The 23,647-nt window shown below is 41.9% G+C and overlaps 1 protein-coding gene across 9 annotated transcripts in view; it reads right to left on the bottom strand.

Annotated features, from left to right (window-relative positions):
* Positions 1-23,647, bottom strand: part of LOC144077036 (sorbin and SH3 domain-containing protein 2-like) — a 49,659-nt gene that overhangs the window by 7,081 nt on the left and 18,931 nt on the right. For 3 of the 9 annotated variants that reach the window (XM_077604466.1, XM_077604468.1, XM_077604467.1), the window contains 16 exons: positions 17,057-17,108; positions 16,821-16,910; positions 15,924-15,950; positions 15,730-15,854; positions 13,554-13,787; positions 11,375-11,504; positions 10,783-10,946; positions 8,789-8,855; positions 7,545-7,595; positions 7,316-7,481; positions 6,306-6,420; positions 6,022-6,093; positions 4,099-4,155; positions 2,893-2,951; positions 1,879-2,033; positions 39-1,499 (listed from right to left, as the gene is read on the bottom strand). In XM_077604466.1, the coding sequence (XP_077460592.1) occupies positions 39-1,499; positions 1,879-2,033; positions 2,893-2,951; positions 4,099-4,155; positions 6,022-6,093; positions 6,306-6,420; positions 7,316-7,481; positions 7,545-7,595; positions 8,789-8,855; positions 10,783-10,946; positions 11,375-11,504; positions 13,554-13,787; positions 15,730-15,854; positions 15,924-15,950; positions 16,821-16,910; positions 17,057-17,066 (2,983 nt within the window). In that variant the 5' untranslated portion in view covers positions 17,067-17,108. Of the gene's footprint in view, positions 1-38; positions 1,500-1,878; positions 2,034-2,892; positions 2,952-4,098; positions 4,156-6,021; positions 6,094-6,305; positions 6,421-7,315; positions 7,482-7,544; positions 7,596-8,788; positions 8,856-10,782; positions 10,947-11,374; positions 11,505-11,598; positions 12,158-13,553; positions 13,788-15,729; positions 15,855-15,923; positions 15,951-16,820; positions 16,911-17,056; positions 17,109-23,647 lie in introns of those variants that run through there. The other 6 variants (XM_077604470.1, XM_077604471.1, XM_077604474.1 and 3 more) reach the window with 5 other exon arrangements.

Genomic DNA, 23,647 nt, shown 5'->3' with positions numbered 1-23,647 from the left:
AGGTGACGTTGCAAGCGTACGATTGACTCCATCTCCACCTGAATAAAAACCACCGTTGCCGTCGTTGCCGCGCTCCTCGCCGTAACGGTTACAGTCGGGGGTGTTCACACCGCGTCGGTAACAGGCACTAATTGGCGACGGTGACGGCGAGGTGGGCCAGTCGTACGGGTCGTAGGCGTCCGCCGGCGCCCGCCGGCAACAGCCCCGCCTCTCGGGTAGGGAAGAGCTCCTCTCGGGGACGTCGGGGAGCAGCTCGGAGAGGATTCTCCTCAGGATCCCGCGCTCGCCGGCGCCCCCGCCGCGGCCCCGCTCGGCCCGGATGTGCTCGTAGATGTCCCTCAGGGCGGCGTCCAGCGCTTCGTAGACGGCGCGCTTGGATTTGGCTCCCTCGCCGCCGCCGTCGACCGACTTTTTCTTGTGGAAAGGCACCGGGCTGACCAGGTAGGCCAAGTTGGACATGGACTCCGGCGGATTCGGCCGGGGCTCGGGTCGGGGGTCCCGCCGGGCCCGCTCTCGCTCGTGGCGGAGCACGGTGGTGAAGCGGGTGTAGGACGCCGGGCAGCGACCCTTGCAAGAGCCGATGAGGTGTCGGTGCTGGTAGCCCTGGTCCTGCCCCACGCTCTGGGGACCGGCGCGGCGGCGGTGGCGCCGCCAGTGGGCGGAGCCGCACGGGCTCTCCGACGAGGTCGGCGAGCAGCGGTCGAAGTCGCTCTCGCTGCAGAACGAGGAGCCCTCGGCTCGCACGAAGTCGCTCAGGTCCGAGGCGGCCGCGTCCCGCTCGCTGTCCGAGTAGTCGGCGGGCGGCGCCGGCGCCCGCGGCACGGGGGGCGCCTCCGGCTCGGCGCGGGGACGGCCCTCGGGGGGCCCCCGGGCTTCGCGCTCCACGGCGCCGTCGTCGTCCTCCTCCAGGAGCGATTCCACGGAGAAGCGGCGTTTGGGAAGAGACGGGGTGGCGGCGCCGCTGCTTGCGCGGGACGAGGAGCCGCCCGGCGTGGTGGCGCCGGACGCCGCCTCGCCGTCCCCCAGGTCGGGCATGGATTTGGACTTGGCCACCGAGCTCTCGTAGGCGGAGACCCGCTCGTGGACGCCGCAGCGGGCCGACGACGACGGGGAGGGGCGGCGCGGGTGGCCGCGGGGCAGGCGCTCCAGGTCGGAGATGCGGGCGCGGACCGAGCGGATCACCTCGGACGGGATCATGTGCGCCCGGTCGATGCGGTGCATCTTGCGGTAGAGCTCCAGGAAAGCGGGGGAGTCGCGCGGCGTCCCGCGACGGAGGCCCGGCGTTGAGCCGCCGCCGCGGGCCAACGAGCCGGCGCTTTCCGAGCGGCGGGCGTGCCGCCGACGCTCGCGGTCCGAGCCGGGGAGGTCGTCGCAGCTGCGGGAGCGGAGTTTGGCCGGCGGGGAACGGGGGGCCGGCGGCGGAGAGCGGGGGAGCGGACCGACCGGACCGACGGGACGGCTCGGACTGTTTGACGAATACATGACGCATGCGGCCCCACCTTGTGTTTAAAAGACGTCCCACCAGAGGGCAGCGTGGTGAAAGAAGAACAAGAAGAAGAAGAAGAAGAAGCGGGAGAGCGGGTTAAGCAGTCGACAGGAAAGAAGGAAGGGAAGATGGATGGGAAAGCTTCTCAAAACAAGCGCCAATTGTCAAAAGACACTTTTTTTTCTCTCCTGGATGTCCACTTCATTTGGAACGGGCGTTCGAGTCCCGGTTCAAATGACTGGGACGTCTAATTGGTGCATTAGGTTGGGGAGGGAGGAACTAACTGTCAGATTTGCCTGGTGTTGTGCTTGGGATGGCAGCAGCCATCTTGGTCAGGGAGGGACACATTCATTGCAAAATAATAGATCATTTTTTGAACATGTTTTTCCTACCTTTGGCGCGCGAGGGCGAGGACGGCGAGGAGCGAACCGCAGACTTTTTGGGGTCGGCGTCGGGCGCTTTGTGCGAGGCGGCCGCTCGCTCGGGGTACGACGGCCCGTCGGCGGGCTCCGACTTCCTTCTCTTCCTGTAGTCGCCGGCGGCGGTGCTAAAACAAAACACAAAGCGACTTTAATCTCACAAACTGCTTAAAATTGAAACAGAAATCGAATAGAGAACATTTTACCCAAGAGTAAGAACACTTACTTTAATAACCCCCTATATTCCTTGTTTTTTTTTTTTATTGTGATAAAAATACAAGAAGATTGAATATCATGTAAATATTGGAAATCATTCATTTAAAATATTTGAATACACAACTCATAAGAACTATTTGAGCTAGTTTGGAATTAAGATTGATCCTAGATTGCCAAATACAAAAAAAAATTCAATAAATAACATGTTAAATAACCTCTTTTCTTTTAAGAAAGATTGTACATGAATACACAAAAAAAATTAAACAAAAAAACGCAAAAGTAGGGTCACCCCTTTTTAAAAATAAATAAATAAATATTTCAGTGCTGAGTCTTAGTAGCAAGAGTGGCTTTTGCTTACAAGTTTCAGTGTGGAATTTCACATTTTTATGAACATTAAAAAAATAAAAACAATTTTTAAAAATGACAGCAGAAAAAATTGTGATAAGTGAAGTCGTGATAATCGAGGGATTACTGTAAACATTGCTACTAGATTCTCAAATACCATTCGCCTACAGCCGATTATTATTATTATTATTATTATTATATACATACAAATATATTTACATATATTTATTTATTCTGACGTATCATTGGCACGAGTGCCATCATGCCAATATTTTTGTGGTAAATATTACGGAGTATCAATATGTCCGTAAACGCTTCTAAGAATCTCTGTGGCCAGAACGAGTGTGCGGCGCATTGGAATTGGATGATGTTGGCCATGCGGGGGGGAGGGGCAAAGTACAAAGAACAAAAATACAAAGGGCTCACCTCGCGCCTCTTTCGGGGGGCTTCTTGTTTTCGGAAGGAGGCGGCGGCAGCGGGGCGGCCTGCAAAACAAGACGGACACGATGGTCAAAAGATGCCGAGCCGAGTCACTGACGACGCGTGCCTTTGGATGCGCCGCGGTCAAAAGCGCCCCCCCCTCCCCGTTACCCAGTTGTCGGTTCCGCCGTAGGGTGGTGGGCGGGGAAGACGACCGCCAACAAAAGCGCCCACTCAAAGGAGGAATCGGAATGAGAGCACATGCTAACGCTGATGCTCGCGGCTACAGGGGAAAATGTTAGCTAAAAAACGTGGACCGGAACCACTGCCCTGGACCGGAAGAATACATTTTTTTTTATCACATATCTATATCTATATCTATTTATTTATATATATATATATATATATATATATATATATATATATATATATATATATATATATATATATATATATATATATATATATACACACACATAAATACTGTATTTATTGGAGTATAACGCGCAAAAATGTGTACCAAAAAACTGAAGCAAAATTCGGGTGCGCGTTATACACGAATCTCGGTGAAACACTGCCCTTTGCCGGTGATGTAAAACCTGTCTTTGTTCGCTAGAGGGGGTGCAAGAGACCGTTCTTTTGACTGGTGCTCATACAAAAATAATAATATTAGCAATAATAACAATAATAACAGTAATAATAATGATAATAATAATGATGATAATAATAATAACAACAACAACAATAATGATGATAATAATAGTAATGTTGATGATAAAAATTATAATAATATTAATGACGATAATAGTAGTAATGATGATTATAAAAATTATAATAATAATAATGATGATAATAGTAATGATGATAAAAATAATAATAATGATAATAGTAATGATGATGATGACAATAGTAATGATGATGATAATAGTAATGATGATAATAATAATAATAATCATCTGAAGAAATGTAAGTTTGCTATAAGTAACTTATTTCTTGGAAGGTTTATTTCAATACATTGACTTTGATGGGCAGGCAGAAGACCCCCGCGGACCGGATGGGACCGCTTCCAGCCCACGGGTCATACCTTTACCACCCCTGGACTAATCATTTACCGATGGACATTGATAAACAACAACAGGAATAGTTTCTTGCTAGCAGGTTGGGAGGTTAGCATTGTTGGCACGACATTCTGAAGGTATGCGCGCCATTTACCTCCATACGCCGGCGAGCCGAGACGTCTGGATTGTAATCCAGCCGTTTTTTAGGAGGCTTGAGCGGCGGGGGATGAGCGTGGGAGGAAGAGGAGGAGCGAGGAGCGAGGTGAAGATGAGGTGAAAAAGAAGGAGAAAGAAGCAGCAGCGGCGGCAGCCCTCAAACAAACAAACAAACAAACAAACAAACAAAAACAAAGACGTGGAGAAGGGTGGAGACCCCGTTAGAAAAGTTGGACCTTTCAAGACAAATTCTCGGGAGGGTCACTTCCTTAGCTACGCCCCCAGCGCCACGCCAAGGGTCATGTGAAAAACAAGAATTTGTGTCGTCAAATATTATAAAATCAACTGATTTTTGGAGTCAGTCAATGTTTGAGAGATTGATGACCCAAAAATCTTCTACAATTTAGCCTCTTGTATTTCTACTGACGCTCTCTTTATTTATTTTTATTCAAAATAAAAGGGCAAATAGGTGTTAGCCTCTTTTTAAATGGATTTTTTTGTCATTTTTTTACATTAAAAATATTTCTAAAAATGTAAATACTATCGTTTTAATTCAAAAATTACATGAACATGAACAGGGCCTATGTCCGATTATTATTATTATTATGAAAAATATAGATAGTATGAGTACAGTAATCCCCCGATGATTGCGGCTTCACTAATTCGCTATTTTGCGATTTTAAGCACTGAAGAAAAAAAATACCCAATTATTTATTTTTTAATAGGGGTGACCCTACTTTGCGATTTTTCGATTGTCTGGTCTACATTAACCGCGATATTCGAGGGATTACTTCAAAAACTAGTATTACAATACCATTATTTTAAAGAAAAACGATCATTAAAAAAAAACAGACATTGAACTCCAAACTGTGTAGAAGAGAATTGATGTACCTAATGAAGTGACCAGTGAATTTTAAAAAGACACGCAAACAGACAAGCAAAACATGCATCGTGCATTGAGTACAGCACACACCCAGCAGAGGGCGCCAAAGGCGTTAAAGTAGTATGAAGGAATATAAATAAGAAACGTGAAGGGAGGGGAGGCAAATGAATTGGAATGAACTTTTTTTTCCATCCAACTGCCTGTAATTTGCCTCTCAATACAAATGGTTGCACTCCCTGAAAATGACTATATTTAGAAATATATATCATTTTCTGCAAATGAATAAATTCAGCACCCCACAAGCCAGCAACCGCAACCGCAACCTCAACCACGTCATGCCCAGTAGAGCCACCACAATAAACTCTTTTTTTGAGGGGATGAATCCTTTAGGGAAAATATTTTCCTCCAAATTCAACCTGTTAACAGTATTTGTTTAAATTTGATTGGATTACTTTTTTTTTAAATAATAATAATAATAACAAAAAAATCTACAAGCAGCAGATATTCTTAACATTTCCAAGAGATTTTTATTTAATTTTAAAAATTAGATTAGGATTTATTTTTTTACAATTTGTATTTCAAGAAAGCAAAAAAAAAAAAAGAATAATTCCCTTTTTAATTAATTTTTTAAAATGGATTTAAAAATAAATATAACAAATAATAAAAAAATATATGAAGGCTATATTTGATTAATTAACTTGAATTTTAAAATGGGTAGGTAGCCTTTTTAAAATAATTTGAAAAAAAAAACAAGACTATTTAAATTTTTATGTATATTTTGTTGGTAGTTGTCTGCATTTTTTCTCTCAATGCTATTTTTTGGGTTGCTGCCGATTCCTTGAAAAATTCCAAAACGGATGGGACGTCTACCACCGTCAATGGCGGCGGGGAATGGGGAATGGAGTCCCGCTTTTGTGGCGGCCCTAATGCCCGGCCGGCCGCTCTACTCGTGCTCACACGCAAACACAAGCGACTACGTACGCACGCACGCACGCGGGAAAACAGACTAGCTAGCTGCACCGGCGGCAGCTAACTTACCGGACGGCCAAACTCCAGCTCGGAAAAGAACTTATACCAAGGCTCGTTCTCTAAATCTATGTCATCATAGCTCTGAAAACAAAACAAAAAAAACGTGACAGTGGCAAGAAAAAGAGAGAGAGAGAGAAAAACAAACAAAAAAACAAACGTGAAGAGACGTCGTCAAAACTCCGCGTTTCGGGAAGCAAAATGTGAATGAAAACGGACGCCATGGCGAAGATTTCCGAGTGAACGGTTTCCCAACAGAAAAAGAGTGTTTACTAACCAAAGTGTGAAATACTTACGGGTCTTTCGCGCTCTAGAATGGACGACTTCCCCGGCTCGTACTCAAAGATACTGCGGGGTTCGGCGCGGTACTTTCGCGTGTCCACTTTCCTGTCGGGTGGACCCCATTCGTTCCTGCAGGGGAAGAAAAATAAAAACCTTATGACTACAATAACTTGAATAGTATATTCACTTGTTGAGCCTCTTGAAAATTGTATTGCCTGCAAATTAATCTCTTATTTGTTTTTTAATTATTCAAACAATATCTATAAATATCTTTTTTTGTAATTACGTCACAATACACCCCTTTTCTTTCAAGCGCCACTGAATATTGTGTTGTAACGATAAATGTACGGAAGCTTATTGCATTCATCTTCAAAATAAATAAAAAGCCTCGCCGTTTTTCAAATTAATTTATTTTTGGGGTTGTTTTTTGAATGAATTATTTTTTGAAAGCTCTGTTTTTCAATGAAATTAATTTTCTTGGGTTGTTTTTTGTATTATTTTTTAAAGTTTTTTTTTTGTCTTCCATCCTCATTTTTTAAAATTATTTTTCTTCGTTTTTATTTATTTAAAACAGAACTTAAAAAAACCCAGAAAAATTATCTTTCCCTGTGAATTTTTTTTCTACTCTTGTTCATTATTTAGTTTAGTTGAACAACATACGTAAACAATATTGTCGATACGTCTTTAGTATTGAATGAGCTAAAAAAGGCAAAACTATAGATAAGCTTGTTAAAATGATTTTTTTTTTTTTTGATTTAAATTTTACTTTCTTATTAGCAAAAGGACAAAAATACTAGCATTTTCAGATTTTTGTACTCTGAGAAGAAAGTTGGCCAATTACAGGAGAGCGAAGCCGATATTCATTCGTTTTTCCATACTGCTTAGGGTCGCCGGGGGTGCCAGAGCGGCTTGGTGGCCGGCCAATTGCGGGGCTAATACAATATTGTTCTTTCAAATTTACGTGAGCTAGCAGAGAATACCTAAATGACATAACAGCAAAAATGTAATCAATAAATTCCCTCACATATCGGGCGTGTCCCGTTCGCTGTCTCGGGCTCTCAGCTGTAGCAAGGATGGCGCGGGCAACGGGGGCGGTGGCACGGGCGATGGCGAGGGCGACGGGCTCTTGGCCAGCGGCCGGTACGTGTGGGTACGCGGCGCCGGGTGGGCCAAGGCGGCGTCGTAGTCGTCTGTCAAACACGCGTCAGTAAGCCAGGCGCTTGTCGTCGTGGTCGTCGGAAAGCGTAACTTACCGGCGTTGACGACGGCGTACGTGGCGCTGTACGTGTCCGAATAGTCGTCGTCTGAAAAGAAAATGACGTTAAGGGAATGTACAAAATGAAGAAGAAGAAAAAACGACAATAAAAACAGCCAATCAGCTCATGTTTTAAAGTAGGGGTGACAAACTCGGGTTGGTTCGCGGGCCGCATTAACGTCAACGCCATTTCATGTGGGCCGGACCATTTTAGATATAATATTTAGATTTTTAAAAAAAATTGGATTAAAAGAACTGGATCAAAAGTCCTAAATAGTCTGTTTTTATAGATCTAAAGCAATGTTTATTTGAGCTTTTTTTCTTAGTAATGGAAAATTTCTTTTAATCATGTTTTTCATTTCAAATGGAAACAAAACATATTTTTTAATTATGTTCAATATTGAAGTGGAAAACGGAAAATATCTATATATTTATTTTTAGATCTTACAAAATGCACTTAGAACTAAAAACACAGATAAAATGGATTAAAAAATTACAATGATTGATTTAAAAGGGGGAACATCAGGAAATGTAATATACCTATATATCTATATCTATCATTTTAATTTGATCCTAAAACAGAAATTCGGCACTCATCATTTACTTTCTCGGGCCGCACAAAATGATGCGGCGGGCCAGATTTGGCCCCCGGGCCGCCACTTTGACATCTGTGTTTTAAAGAAACAGAAACTCGATTTTTAGACGTCCAATCCGTTGGAAGTGGGACGGTCGGCAGCAAAGGAACATTGTCCGTGGCAGATACTGAATCGATACATTGATAAAATAATTTTTTATATTATTTTGCTGCCAATTAAACTCACTTAATGATCGTTATTTGTCATCAATAAATAGCATTTGGGTTATGACTTGATTTGAAGGTCAATGCCCGGTTTCCAAACACGTCCCTTACCAACATGGCCGCCGACGAAAGGTCTTTTGAGGCTGTGGCCTTCAATTGAAACGACTCGGATCCATTTGAAACTGACCCGCCCACCCCTAATGAATTGGCCGTGGCCTTTTCCCGTCCTTGGGCCGGTTCGACTCCCTGGTCGTATTTCAGCACAATGGAGGCCATTACGCAACGGGGGCGCCAACAAAGGAGCCCTGTGCCGGCCGGCCGGCTCGGGCTGGGGAATTGGGCCGCCCTTCCCGCTCTTATTAACGCGTGGTCTAATGAGCCGGAGGAAGGAATTCGGGGCAAGTCCACTTGGTTTTTTTTTTTTTTTTTTTGGGCGCACCTACCTGCTTTGTGGACCTTGTGGATCTGTTTGAACATGGTCTTGTACCAATCCTTGGGACGATCCACCGTCTAGGAAAAGAGGAAACCAAGAAAAATTGTTAGCTGGTGTCGGTTCAAGTGGACGATGAGTTCAAAAAAATTGGAAAAACAAGTGGAATACTGAATACGGTAATCCCTCGATTATCGCGGTTAATGTAGACCAGACATGGTCGCGATAAAGGAAAAACCGCAAAGTAGTTAAAAAATGGGGGAGTGGCTTCCGCTTGCGGGTTTCAGGGTGGATTTTCATATTTTTATGAACTTACAAAAAAAAAAAAAAAATTGACCCCAAAAAATTGTGATGTCGTGAAGCCGCGATAATTGAGGGATTAACTGTAGTTTATTCATTTGTTTTGATTGGTTCTGGTTGGTTTTCTTAGTGGTTCCCAAAAATTAGTGGGCGTGTTTTTGCAATTACATTGTTTTTTTTATTATTAATGTTCAATGCTAAAAAAATAAATAAAAGTTAAAAAAAAGTAGACCACAAAAAGCAAAAAAAGGAGCAGGAAATGAATGTTTATCAATACTGTGCCACTGTCCCACTTCAAATAAATTGGACTTCTACTAGTGACAAACTCATTTAGGTTTTTCATATTGGCAGTTTTGGGCATTTTCTTCTGGTTTATTTTATTTTTTTGCAGTTTAACTTTAAAGTTTTCTCAATTTTCCCCAGTTTATCAACAGAAATGAGTCATTTACTCGCCCAAACTCGCAGGTGGCGCATTAAAAGTTTTTTTTTAGCCCACAAGGACACCCAGATTCCAATTGTCCGTGTCTTAGCTCCAAAAATAACAAAGAGCAAAGTGAATTGGACAGCGACGGCAGCCAACGAGTTAACGGCATCTTTATGCGGCAGCGTCTGAGTAAAAAGGGAAGAAAAGAAGTCCACGACAATGACCACTTCTCTCTCTCTCTCTCTCTCTCTCTCCACGGCGACCAAAGCGAGAGGCCGCAAAAATGTTTGTCATCCCACAATGGGACGCTTGGCCTTGTTATTCCTCATCTAACTCTTGCCCATTAAGACCTGGTTTGCCATTCAAATACACCAAAATAAATAAATAAATACATGTTTTGGGCCAAATTCCAACTTACAGCCGTCTAGAATTTTCAGCTCAATCCTCCCCAAATTCTCACTACACAAATATATTTCATTAAAATAAATTAATGTAATTAATAAATTTAGGCTAAAAAAAATTCCAACACCAAGCTCCTCCTCCACAGCAAGATTTTTTACCCAAAAATTTCCAACACATCACTAAGAGCTGGCTCTATAGGTGACTGTGAAGTATTAAATGAAGTGATTATTTAGCATTTTTTGAAATAAAATACAAAATATTTTGAATATAATCATAGCTGTTCTAAATGATGTGCATCATGTCTTATTTCTTTTATCATTTAAAACAGGGGTGTCAGAATCAGGTTGATTCGCGGACCGCGTTAACGTCAACTCCATTTCACGTGGGCCGGACCATTTTAGATATCATATTTAGATATTTTTTTAAATAAATTGATTAAAAGAACTGGATTAAAAAACCTGAATATTCCGTTTTTTATAGATCTAAAACAATGTTTATTTGAGCTTTTTTGATCTATTTTGAGATTTTACCAAATGATTTTTGAACTAAAAACACAGAAAAATGGATTAAAAATCATAATTATTGATTTAAAAGGGGGAAAATCAGGAAATGTAATACACATCCATACTCTTCATTTGAATTTAATCCTAAAACATAAAGTCGGTACTCATCATTGACTTTCCCGGACCACACAAAAGGATACGGCGGGCCAGATTTGGCCCCCGGGCCGCCACTTTGACACATGTGATTTGAAATATACTTTTAGTCCCAATGATATCTACTTTAATTTTTGTTACCTTTAATTTTATATCCTATTGTATTTCGGCTTTCATTGCTAATAAGAATCTTTTAAAAAGAACATAAAAGAAAGGAAGGCTCACCGTGCGGATGGCAATGGGAATGCCCGACTCGTCCACGGGTCCGATGCCTTGGTAGTGGGGGGCCTTGATGATGGACACCTTGGTTTCCTCTTCTGAAAACCGGGCGATGGGCACCGTGCTGACGCCGTAGTTCGCCGACTCTCTGGCGAAGGCCTCTCTGCCTTCTAAAACAGAGAAAAGGAGCAGATCGTTTTTTTTTTTTTTTTACCATCAAATCACTCCTGAGGTGTTGTTGTTCTTCTCGTGAACACCATCTATGAAGTCCTAATCCTCTGTCATTCGTTAAGATATTGTCTCGAAACTCGCTAGCCGTCTCCTCTACCGCGGGTTTGGGATTTTGAAGGTTCTTTACGGTATCTTTGGACTTCTTAGGACTGCATTCTTCTAGACCACGTGTCAAAGTGGCAGCCCGGGGGCCCAATCTGGCCCGCCGCATCATTTTGTGCGGCCCGGGAAAGTCAATCATGAGTGCCGACTTTCTGTTTTAGGATCAAATCAATAACCTTCCGGGCGGCCAAAAGACAAGCGACCAAAAGACCGGCGACCAATTTTACAATCTTTTTTGTGCCTAATCCAAATGTGAAAGACTCACCTGAGCTCCGACTCTGCCTGAGGCCTCCGCTGCGGAGCGAAGTGGGCGGCGGCGGCGGGTAAGATGGCGGCGAGAAGGGCCTGTGGGCGTGGCCGGCGCCCCCGTTCATGGCCTGAGAGAGCACCTGGCCCTGCCGCAAACGGGAAAACATCATCATCAGCAAAAACACTATTGGGATGACTCCATTGTGTCAGAAAGGACGCTCTATTAAAAAGTGGACAGACAGACAAACTCTCTCTCTTCCGTGAGCTCAGTTACGACGACGTGGGATGGCGTGGACGCCAAGGAAGGCTCCTCGGGGGGAAGCTCTCGCGGCCCAGACGACGACAAAAGACAAAAGACGCTGGGTTAGCGGTCCCTGACGGTCGAGAGCGCTAAATACGTCAGCACATAACGACTATTGTGGTGGATGCGACGCGAGAATTGGCAGTGAAAGCCTGGATTTCTCTGGAAATGCGCTCAGAATTTCCTTAACTCGACGCCACAACCAGGCAAGGCCGTTGTTATGCTAAACGGGAAACGGGCACTTTTTAATTTGCCTGAGCACACACACACACACACACAAAGGGCAAACTTGTGTCACCTGCTGTGTGATATGGAAATAATCTCCTATCAAATAATGATGTTCAAAAGGAGTAGGTAGTAGTTAAGAGTTTTTTTTAAACCAAGCAACAAAACCAAAGTACTTAAACTGCAAAAACGGGGCAAATGGGTTAAAATGTCAAAACCCAGAAAACATTGAAGCTGTGAAAAACGGACAAAAAATAAACAAAACAAGAAACCACGCAAAACCCGCCAGCGATCACCTCATTGATTAGATTAGAACTTAATTTCATCCCGTATTGGGGAAATGTCTTGGTTGCAGTAGCAAGACAGACAAAAGACACACAAGACATTGTAGACCTAGGTAAAAAAAAATGGAGCCAAACACAGGAAGTCCACAAGGTGGGAACCTTCTGCAGACTAAGACTGAGGTTACCGCAGATTATATATGACGGTAATGTAACAGAAAGAGTTATTATTGTTATGGGAAGAAATACGTATGAAATATGTTGCTATTTTAAGTTGTCTCGCGTGCGTTACTGCCGTTCGGTGGGCGGGGCTAAGACAATCGACGAATGGTGGTAGTAGTGTGACGGCATATAGCATCGCATTAGCGTAGCGGTAGCGGCTCAGCGGAAATTGGGTGTTGTGTTGGCCAAATTGTGCATGGCAATCAATATCAACTCTATTTAGGGACATCTAGTAAATTAGCATGAGATGTTAACTTAACTTGTTTTGCTTTTCAATTTGAAGCACAAAGTGATGCGTTGAAGCATCACATTGAAAAAGCAAGTGCAAAGTGCAAAGGCAACACAATGAAAGAAGGAAGCAGAAAGGTGAGTGCCACATTAACCATTCATAGGGCATTTCTTTAACTTATTGTCGGCCAATGAGGGCGCTCGACGTCCAATCGATTTAGGCTGGGAGGGGCAAATTAACAAACCTCTCCCAATTGGACGTCGAGAACTGTCAACTCCAGAGAAAATATGATCAAATATTTTCAAATATTTCAATCTGTGATGGCCAGGTCAGCTTTTCTTAAGGAAGATTTAGTTTTATTATAAATTATATATATTTTTGTACTGATCATGACTTTATTTAAAACCTAAAATGGAATAATTCCTTTTCCCATATTTCTCTCTTTATTTAAATAAGAAAAAAATATAAATATAAACTGAATATTCAACTTTTGGATGGATATACGTTATCAATTAAAAAAAACAATTAGAATATATTAAATATAAACTGAATATTCAACTCTTGGATGGAAAATACTTTATCAATTTAAAAAAACAATTAGTATATATTAAATATAAACTGAATATTCAACTCTTGGAAGGAAAATACTTTATCAATAAAAAAAAACAATTAGAATATATATATATATATATATATATATATATATATATATATATATATATATATATATATATATAAATATAAATGTATTAAAATAAGTTATTTTAGTATTTTTATCTTAATACATTACTTTCTTAATTTACAATGACTAACTAAAATGGCACCTGTATTTTTTTTAAAGACTAAAAATAGTCACTTGCCCTGTAAATGGTTTAAAAAAAAAAAGAAGGAAAAAAGCACAGCCAATGAGCAGACCGATCTTCTTTTTAATATTTACGTTAGTGACGGCGGCTGTGGTTAGCGCCTCGCTGGCGGCGAAGACGGACACGTGGCTGAGGGTGGGCGACGGCGTGGGCGAGGCGCCGGGCGAGGCGCCGGGCGAGTCCAGGCCGCACATCCGCAGCTCGTCCAGCGCGCCCACCGTGGACCACGAGCAGCGGCTCAGCGCCGACGCGGTGGCCGGGGAGGCGGGCGGGGAGGCCGGCGACAGCGGCTTGAGGGACGCGGCGCCCTGGAAACGGGACAGGGCTTAGTCGCGATGCTCGTTAGCGGCCAAGCGTGAGTCGCCGGGCGTTGGAAGGATGGAATTAGTAATGAGCCGATACGCGGGGCTGTTAGCGACTATACTAAGAAAGAAACCAGGGACTCTTGGGAGTACAACCGGCGATTGGACGCCCTGCCCAACAATGCCGACAGCAAATGAACATTCATTCATTCAATGCCAACCCTCCCGCTCCAAAAGGATTGGATGTCTAGCGAGAAGAGTTGTTTTTTTTCCCAATTCTATTAAGTGACACACAAACATACACACGCAATCATACATAAGTGTGTGAAAAGCTGCTCACATGAAAAAATATAGTATGACTTAGTTTACATGTTGGTGGCATCAAAATGGCAATGGGAAGAGCAATAAAAGTGTTAATATTCTGCAAGATCATAATTTGATGGTGACCCGCCATAAATGTTAAATGTATCAAGTAGTGCTGCAAACTAAAGCTGTCCAGTGTAAACGGAAGCAGCCCAGTGGCATCAATTTGTTTTGCTCAAATATGAAGATATCTAATGATCTACTCATGTTTGTGGCTAGCGAATTGTGCGTTTAAGACTGCCGTGTATTTGACGACAAACAAATTCATTAGTTGCCATGGTTAGCAGCAGAGGGTCAATTCATTCCAAGTGGGAGGATTGGCAGAAAAATGAACGGATTGGTTTCATTGGAAAAACAATAATTTGCAGATAAATCATTCAAAATAACTTCAAAAGGCATAAAAAACAGAACAGAAAAAGCGCAAAAAAATGTTTAAAAGCAAAAAAAAATCGATTATTGAGCTATTTTGTGTTGATTTGCTGCCAATCCTCCCGCTTCAAATGGATTGCTCGGCGACTAGAAGAAATTGCGTTGTCTATGTTGCTATTTCCAATTGTCTTGCATGCTTTACTCATTGACAGATGCTAGGGGGAGCCAATTGGCCAACTACGTTAGGACCATTTTGAAGCTGATTGGTGGTCCAATACGACGTGGTGTGATTTTTTTGGACTATATATATATATATATATATATATATATATATATATATATATATATATATGTCTATATATATATATATATATATATATATATATATATATATATGTCTATATATATATATATATATATATATATATATATATGTCTATATATATATATATATATATATATATATATATGTCTATATATATATATATATATATATATATATATATATATATATATGTATATATATATATATATATATATATATATATATATATATATATATATATATATATATATATATATATATATATATATATATATATATAATGGTTATAATGGCAGTCCTGCTCCTGCAGATTTGCTCTTTCCTCCACCTTACTGCCACCAAGACGACGTTCGTTTCTTGTACCAAGAGCTCAGCGGGAGAAGGTCGGGGAGGGACCGCCGGTGGAGCCTTCGGCTTCTGCGGCCAATCCAAACCCGGCGGAGGCAGAGCCGGGACAATCTCCGGATCTTTCGGGAGCGATTTGACCGACAGCGAGGAGGTCCTCGGGGAAGGCTGAGGAGGCGGGGTCGGAGAAGGGGGCGGGGTGCCAACGTCGCCGTCCGCGTTAAGGTGCTCGGGCGGGTCCGGGACGGTGACGGGGGTCATCGACAGGCAAGAAATCTTACGCTGGCGGGTTAGCGCCTTAGCCAAAGCGTGTTCGGGGCGTGGGTTAGTGCCGCTAAACGCCAAAGGATCTTTTAGCTCGCGGGAGAACGTTAGCGACGTGGCGGGGCTCGGGGGGGACGGGTTAGCCTCGGCGAGCGTGAAATGGAAACTATCGCTTCGTGAGGGGGGCGAGGGGAGGGGATTGTTATCCTGACGTGCCATAAAAAATAAATTAAAAAACGGATGACGTGAATAAAATGTAAAGAAGGATGATTTTTTTTTTACCTGCGACTTTCTGTCCTGAAGATTGGGCCTGACGCTGCGAAAGCCTTTGGCGGTCAGCGAGCAGCCGATGCCGTCGCCGTTGCCGTTCCTGAGGCCGTCGCCGGCGCTGCCGCAGCGCCAAGGATCTGCGGTCGGGTTCCGTTAGAAGGCGTCGGAAAGCGGCGGCGGGGCAAAGGATGATGGGACGGACTTACTCAAGTCTGAAGAGTGAGAACCGCTCTCTGCAAAAACACAGTTCAATTTGACATTAAATGATAGCGAGGGATGCCGTCGACGCTGCCATGGAAGTCCCGCCCGTTCTGACGGAACGGACTTCAGGCGTCAGCGGCGGTCAAACAACATCGTTGGTGGCCGTAAAAGCTTTTTGCGATAAATGAGATTATTTGACAATTTGTTCAATTTTGCTAAATAATGCAAGTATACAAAGGATGAATCTGCCCAATAATGTTGCAATTTATGTGCTTTTAATTGGTGAAAACACTGTTGACGGGGAATCAATCCATCAACAATATTATAATTATGAATTTAGGATTCATCTATTCATGGCGCAGATTTACGACGTCCAATCAGATTGGACGTATGAGAGTCAACAAGCAACCAAAAACATGGATCAGCGTGTGCAGCAAAAGGCATACAGTAATCCCTTGATTATCGCGACTTTACTACTTTTCAGCTAATAATTATTACAAATATATATATATATATATACAGTGGTACCTTGACATACGATCTTAATCCGTTCCGGGACTGAGATCGTATGTCGAGCTTTTCGTAACTCGAGCGAACGTTTCCCATTGAAATGAATTGAAAACAAATTAATTCGCTCGAAATTTCCGTTGTACCACAAGCATGTTGTATCACGAGGTACCACTGTATATATTTTTAAAGTTCATAAAAATGTGAAAATCCATGCTGAAACTCATAAGCGCAAGCACTGAAATTTGTATTTTATTTTATTTATTTATTTTTAAATAGGGGTGACCCTACTTTGCCATTTTTCAATGATCGCGGCCATGTTTGGTTTGCATTAACCGCCATATTCCAGGGATTACTGTACTACTAGACGAGGAAGGCCGGCGTCGGTTGGGTACCTGAGGTCAGATCGGGTGAGCTCTGGACCCTCTTGACGGGCGAGAGCCTGAGCGACACGCCCACGCTTTTGCCAGCGTATCCGCCGCTGTCTGCCCGCCCGCCCACGGGCGCCAAATGCCGACGCAAACAAAGAAAGCACGTGCCCATTTAGCGCCAGCCGCAACAGCACTCCACGATTGGGGGGGGGTAAAGGGGCGGGGCTTCCCGTCATGCAGGAAAAAGACGCATCGCTCACCTGTAGTCATTTCGAAGAGCGCTTCTTTCCGACTCAGAGCTGTGCCGCGCACCTTGGCGAGAAATCAAAAGGACGCCATTAGTATGGAAACCAGAGAAGAAGACATCACTGAAAAATTCAACCAAAATAAAAAAAACAATTGGAAAAAACATTCTATTTTGATACAGCACCGTGTCGTAATTTGTATGAAACACGCTATTTTTTAAGTAGATATACAAAGAAAATTATATATTGCTATTTTTGTATTATTTATTAATATTTGATTCCCAGTGAAAATGAATAAATAATATACATAGTTTTTCGACCTACATAATTTTTTAACATTGGAGTACAGAGAAAAATAATAATCATGAAAAATCCTAAATAGGGAGGATTAAAATTAAAATCCTAGAAAAAAAACATACGAGTAGATAGAGAAAACGAGTTAAAAATAAAGTGGGGTACACACCAAGAAATGGTTGCCAGACAATCGCAGTAAAAGGCAAATACAGTAATCCCTCGAATATCGCGCCTTCACGACATTGCTGATTTTTTTTCTGTGGGATTTTTTTTTTAATAATTGTTTTTTAAAAATATAAATAAAAATAAATAAATGTTTTGACCACATGTCTGGTCTACATTAACCGGTATACAATGCAAGCAAAAGTCTAAAAGTCAAGCCAAAATGTCAGCTTCCCAACTAAAATGGTGACCTCAATTCCACAGCGACACGTTGAGAGGTGGACTTAGGACGGGGATTCATTTTGGGAAAGGCTACGTGGCGCGGTGGGCGGGTGGCCGGTATTCCCGTCATGAATGCTAAGCGCCATAACTCGCCAGTGAAGGGCTAACGCGCGCGCTGTCAAACTCGCTGACGCGTTTACTGCCTCAGTCAAGACAAAAATTCAGGATAACGTCATACGGGAGGGAGGGAGAGAGGTTTGGGAGGGAGGGGGCGGTTCAAATGAGCTCGATTGAGTACTAGCGACAACCCAACCTTTCGGACCGGGGCCAAAATGCTATGCTAGCATGAAAAAAAAGAACACGCGCTATGACTGAGCCGCTATGCTAGGGCTAGCCCAAGTGGATCAATGTATAATTTGAATTATTTTTGCATCATTTGAATATTTGAATGTATGAATTTATGCGATCATTGTTGTTGTTGTTTTTAAAATAGTTTTCTTGAGTTTTTTGGGGGGGCAGATTTTAGATGTTCAATTTTTTAATTACTCAGTTTTCTTGTTTTTTTCTTCAGTTTTTTTTTTTGCAATTTTTTTTCTATGCAGTTTTTAAGATTTTACATTTTTTTTCCTCCAGAGTTTTTGAATTTATCGCAGTTCTTTTTTGATCAGTGGCATTAAAAGAGTTAAATAAATGTACAAAAAAAATGTAATGGTAGTATTTTTATGAAGTACGTGTTGGACATTTTATCGTCTATTTCTTTAATCAATTTTTGCATCATTTGAATTTACGAAATTATTTGATCATTGTTGTTTTTAAAAAAATAGTTTTTAAAATAGTTTTCTTGGGTTTTTGGGGGGGCAGATTTTTGATGTTCAATTTTTTAATTACTCAGTTTTTTTTTGTTTTTTTTCAGTTTTCAGTTTTTTATTGTAGTTCTTTTTTTGCAGTTTTTAGAACCCTATCATTGATAATTTTTTTTTTTACATTTTTTTTTTTTTAATGGTAGTATTTTTCTGAAGTACGTGTTGGACATTTCATCAACGTGACAAGAGTCATGGTGACCGACTGGTTTGTAGTTATTCCCGGAGGAGGTGTCACTTTTTGTGAAATAGACGCGACATAAAATGCTGTCAAGAGGGCGAGATATAATATCAATATTTCATCCGCTGGGAAACTTTTACAAGCGTCTATATCAAGCGGCGTGCCGGCCGGACACCCAATCTTCCACTTTGCGCCGTCCCTCGTAAATCTAGCGTGCGAAGGCGACGCCGCTCCATGGCGAGGGCGGCGGCGCGGGCGGCGTCGCGGGCTGTCGCCATCCGCATATAAACGCGATCGGCTTTCCCGGGGGCGGATCGGCGGCGTCGTGGAGCGGCTGGGAATGTTTGAACCCGGGCCAAAGAGCGGGAAAGCCGCCGACCCGGTGGGAAAATACGCCCAATCCATAAAGGTGATAGAAAATATGCATATCCATAAAGGTGATATATACCATAATTCTCTGTTTTCCAATAGTTGTGGACATGTTTGCTCCAGACAAGAATTAATTTATCCTATTTTCCAATGATGATAAATCAGTAAAACCTTTTTTGTTATTGTATTCCTTTCAAAACAATGCATATTTTTGAACGGCCAATGAGATCTCAAGTCCCCAAAGTCCAACGGTGGGAAAGTCGGCGCAGCTGTTTTGACCATAAAACTCCTGGAAGGCATTAGAAAAGAGGGCCGGCCTTATTTGGAAGGCCTTTCTAGTTTTCTGATTTGCTGAGACAATGCGCATTTTCAAGTGGCAAGATGGATGCCAAAAGTCTGTGGGGCCTATAAATACCTCGGCTAATGAGCTTAATCTGTCCACATCCTCCGAGTGCGTCTTGGTCCATCCCTGCGACCACTCGGCACTCGGGACCTCCGAGACCCTCACACTCGCCTGCCCTTACAGATAAAGCAATACTGGATTTTCTTGACTTTATTCATCCCCTATTCGGGAAATTTTGTTGTCACGGTAGCAAGAGGGTGAGAATACAGACACAGAAAAATACATTTTAGACATAAATAGATAGGTAATAAGTAAGTTAATAAATAATATATATTATTTCCTACTGTTAGCTATACTATCTATCGAATGAAACCTATTTTATGAATAATCTGATGAGAATAAGTTGGCTTTAAACAAACATGATTGTGCTTACGTACGTTAGCCCAAATCAATGCTTTTGATGGGCTTGAATTTGCACAAAACAAAAGAACCGATTGTAAGACGACGACAACGCTAGTCATGAAATCTCATAATTGTATAATGACAATAAAAGCATTCAATTCAATTGAAAATAGCCCACGCGTTTGATCCAAAATCCGGACCATTTTGGCCCAGAATTGTTTTGGAGCGACCCAACGCCATTTAGCTTTTTTTTTTTCCTTTCTTTTCTGCTCCCGTCCGGTAAATGTTCAACCACATTGCAATGCCAAGTATGCGACCTGGCATTTAGCGCCCGGTCCAAACTGCCAGCTCTTTAACAAGACGCCACTTTAACGATGGAGAAATTCTTCTCCTTTCTTTGCACAAATTGCATTAAAAAAAAAGGAGGAAGGAAAAAGAACAACGGTTAACTTCGAATAGCTACTGTTTGCTAACAGTTGCAGTACTGTTTTTTCCGGAAAATATGGAATAATAAGTCGGCTACCGAGAGAAAATAAATATTTAGTCGTGAACGACAACAAAAATACGTTGGAAGACATTTTAAATCATTTCCATAAATGAATAAAGTGTACATGGATCTCCGTCAATGGCAGTGGCGAACGACGTTAAGTGTCAAACGCTAAGATACGGAGCGCTTGATTAGCGTAGGCGCCGCTATATTTACAGCTAGCTGCCCTCTATGATTTAAAAACAAACTTAGCAATAGGCAATATTTGCAGATTTTTCCTTAAGTGGCCCAAAAACATCAGAAAATGAGCATAAAGTGATTCCAAATTCCAGATGTCAATTGTCCAATCAATCTAGACTTGGTCCATTTCCGTTCCTGTTTTTTTTACCCTGTAATTGTTAAAGACATACCCGAGAAAGTCGAAGCTTTACTGTCGTCGGTCACGGCCGGTCTTTTGGCCGCAAAGTCCACTTTCCTTGACACGCGTTGAATGACGGACGGGCGGGCGGGGAAGGACGACAGTGAGCGAGCGCCCGTTTGGGCCATGCGCGTCGCCCGTTTGGGCCAAGCGCCGATCAGATAGCGATCGCTATTTACGGACGCAGGCGCGCAGGGTTAGCGTTGCACGCTATCTGGCTTTTATCGCATTCCTGGATGCTAATGTCGTGGTCGTCGGCTAAAGAAAGATGAGCGAACACCGCAGCACGAAAATTAAGTATACGGAAAATTATCGAAAATGATATTGTCATGCGTTTGTTTGTTTTTTTTCAAATGCAAAAGTGAAATAATTCTCTTCTTTTTAAATTAGATAGCTTTTTTTAAAAAAAAAAAAAGCCTAAATAAAAAAATCAATTAAAATCTACAATGGTATTATGACTCATTCATGGTTTTTTCTCATTTGCAAAAATAAACCAAAACTGTTTAAAAAAAGCAAATTTGAAAAACACATTTTAGATCTAATATAATAATAATAGGACATAAAAAAGCCTAAATAAATAATTCAATTAAAATCTACAATGTTATTATGACTCATATTTATGGCTTTTTCTCATTTGCAAAAATATCCAAAACTGTTTAAAAAAAGGAAATTTGAAAAACACATTTTAAATCTAATATAATAATCGGACATAAAAAAGCCTAAATAAATAATTCAATTAAAATCTACTATGTTATTATGACTCATATTTATGTTTTTTCCCATTTGCAAAAATATCCAAAACTGTTTAAAAAAGCAAATTTAAAAAAACCATTTTAAATATCATATAATAATAATATTCGGACATAAAAAAGCCTAAATAAATAATTCAATTAAAATCTACAATGTTATTATGACTCATATTTATGTCTTTTTCTCATTTGCAAAAATATCCAAAACTGTTTTAAAAAAAGCAAATTTGAAAAACATATTTTAAATCTCATGTTACTTGTATAATAACAATAAATCTCCCTCCCTTTCTCTGACTTAAAAGACATACTTTTCAACACATAAACCTCGATTGTTACCGTTTTTGTTCTATTTTGATAACAAAGCCTCCCCAAAACAACTGCGAATGGTCGGCGTCCGTCCGGCCACGAATATATTTAACTTTCTCACGTCGTTGATTATTTTACTGCCGTGTAATTCATCTGGGAGCGTATATATATTTGGACGCGACCACACGCCGCGTGCTAGCTACCCCGCCACCGCCGGCTATTTTTTCCCGGCGAGATGACGTGAGCGAGAGAGGCGCAAAACACCCGCCTCACCCGTCACTCCCACCTCTCCCGCCGCTTCCTATTTCCAGCCCCGACGACACCTAAAACCGGGCTACCGTGCGCTCGCTACGTACGCCGTCTGGGTCGAGACGTCACGTCGCCTCCATTTTGTGGCATTTCTGCCTGACTTGTTGTTGATTTGGGGGCGTGTCCCAATCCCATTTTGTTGATTTTCAAATACGGAAGCCGGCCACGTCCCAACACGAATCAAAAGTGACTGCACTTTGCGTCAAAAGGATTTTTCGTTCAAGTACTACAAGGGTGTCAAACTCGGGTTGTTTCGCGGGCCGCTTAAACGTCAACTTGATTTCACGTGGGCCGGACCATTTTAGATATTATATTAAGATATTTTTTTTCATAAATGGATTAAAAGAACTGGATTAAAAGCCCTGAATATTCCATTTTTTATAGATCTAAAACAATGTTTATTTTAGCTTTTTTTTTAGATATATTTTTAGGTTTTACAAAATGATTTTTGAACTAAAAACAGATAAAATGGATTAAAAAAGGACAATTATTGATTTAAAAGGGGGAAAAAAATCAGGAAATTGAATATACATCTATTCTCTTCATTTGAATTTGATCCTAAAACAGAAAGTCGCCACTCATGATTGACTTTCCCGGGCCACACAAAATGATGCGGCGGGCCACATTTGGCCCCCGGGCCGCCACTTTGACACCTGTGAAGTACTAGTTAGCATAGGTGAGAAAGCGTAAGAGTTTGTCTGACGTGTGTACAGTATGTCGTAAACATCTGTTAAAACATGTGATAATGTTTTTAAGTTTTTTTTTTTTTAAATTGAAATGTTACGTAGGGTTTGTACTTTGCGGAAATTCCCTTATGGAACGGATTAACGGCGAAAATCGAGGGAATACCATACTTGTATCCCAAAACTGGCATTTTGTGGCACAATTCCACATTTGACCTTTAATGACCTCATCCTGCGGAGATTCATTAGGCTGTCCACGTTGTTAATTTTGATTGAATTTTGCTGCCTTGACGGCACGCGGTCGTCGTTTTCTTAAACGACGGTAGCTTGTTTTCAAAAGGAAGGCGGCATCAAATTCTCGCCGCCGTCCACGCAGAGTTGTTAATGAGCGACGTCGGCCCCCCCATTTGGCGTTTTATGGGTCCCCCGATAGTCGGGGAGGCCCATCATTAGCGCCCGTCGTTTGTCAGCTTTTCGCCATTCCTCCGTGAGCCTCGCCGCGCCGCGCAGCTGTTCGTTTGATTCCTTGCCACGTTCCCGGACGTTGGATTTGTTTTTGTTTTTTTTTTTCAGTTTGTCGGCGCTTTTCGGAGCGGCGTGCTAAGGTGACGTCGTCGCTTTGTCGCTTAACTGTTTCAGTGCCATTGAGGAAAACAGTGGCTCTTAAAAACAATAAAAAAACGCTTGGAATTAGTTTTGAAGTGACTGTTGGAAATACAGTAGTCGTAGTAAAATGGCATTGAAAAATGCAGCACAATGTGAGGGAAAAAAATTGAAGAAAGGAAAAAACATTTAAAATGAATAAATAAGGTCAAAAAAAT

This window comes from Stigmatopora argus, chromosome 7 (assembly GCF_051989625.1).
Source record: "Stigmatopora argus isolate UIUO_Sarg chromosome 7, RoL_Sarg_1.0, whole genome shotgun sequence".
Lineage (NCBI taxonomy): Eukaryota > Metazoa > Chordata > Actinopteri > Syngnathiformes > Syngnathidae > Stigmatopora > Stigmatopora argus.
Note: the sequence above shows the minus strand (reverse complement) of the source record. Positions and strands in the feature narration are given on the sequence as shown.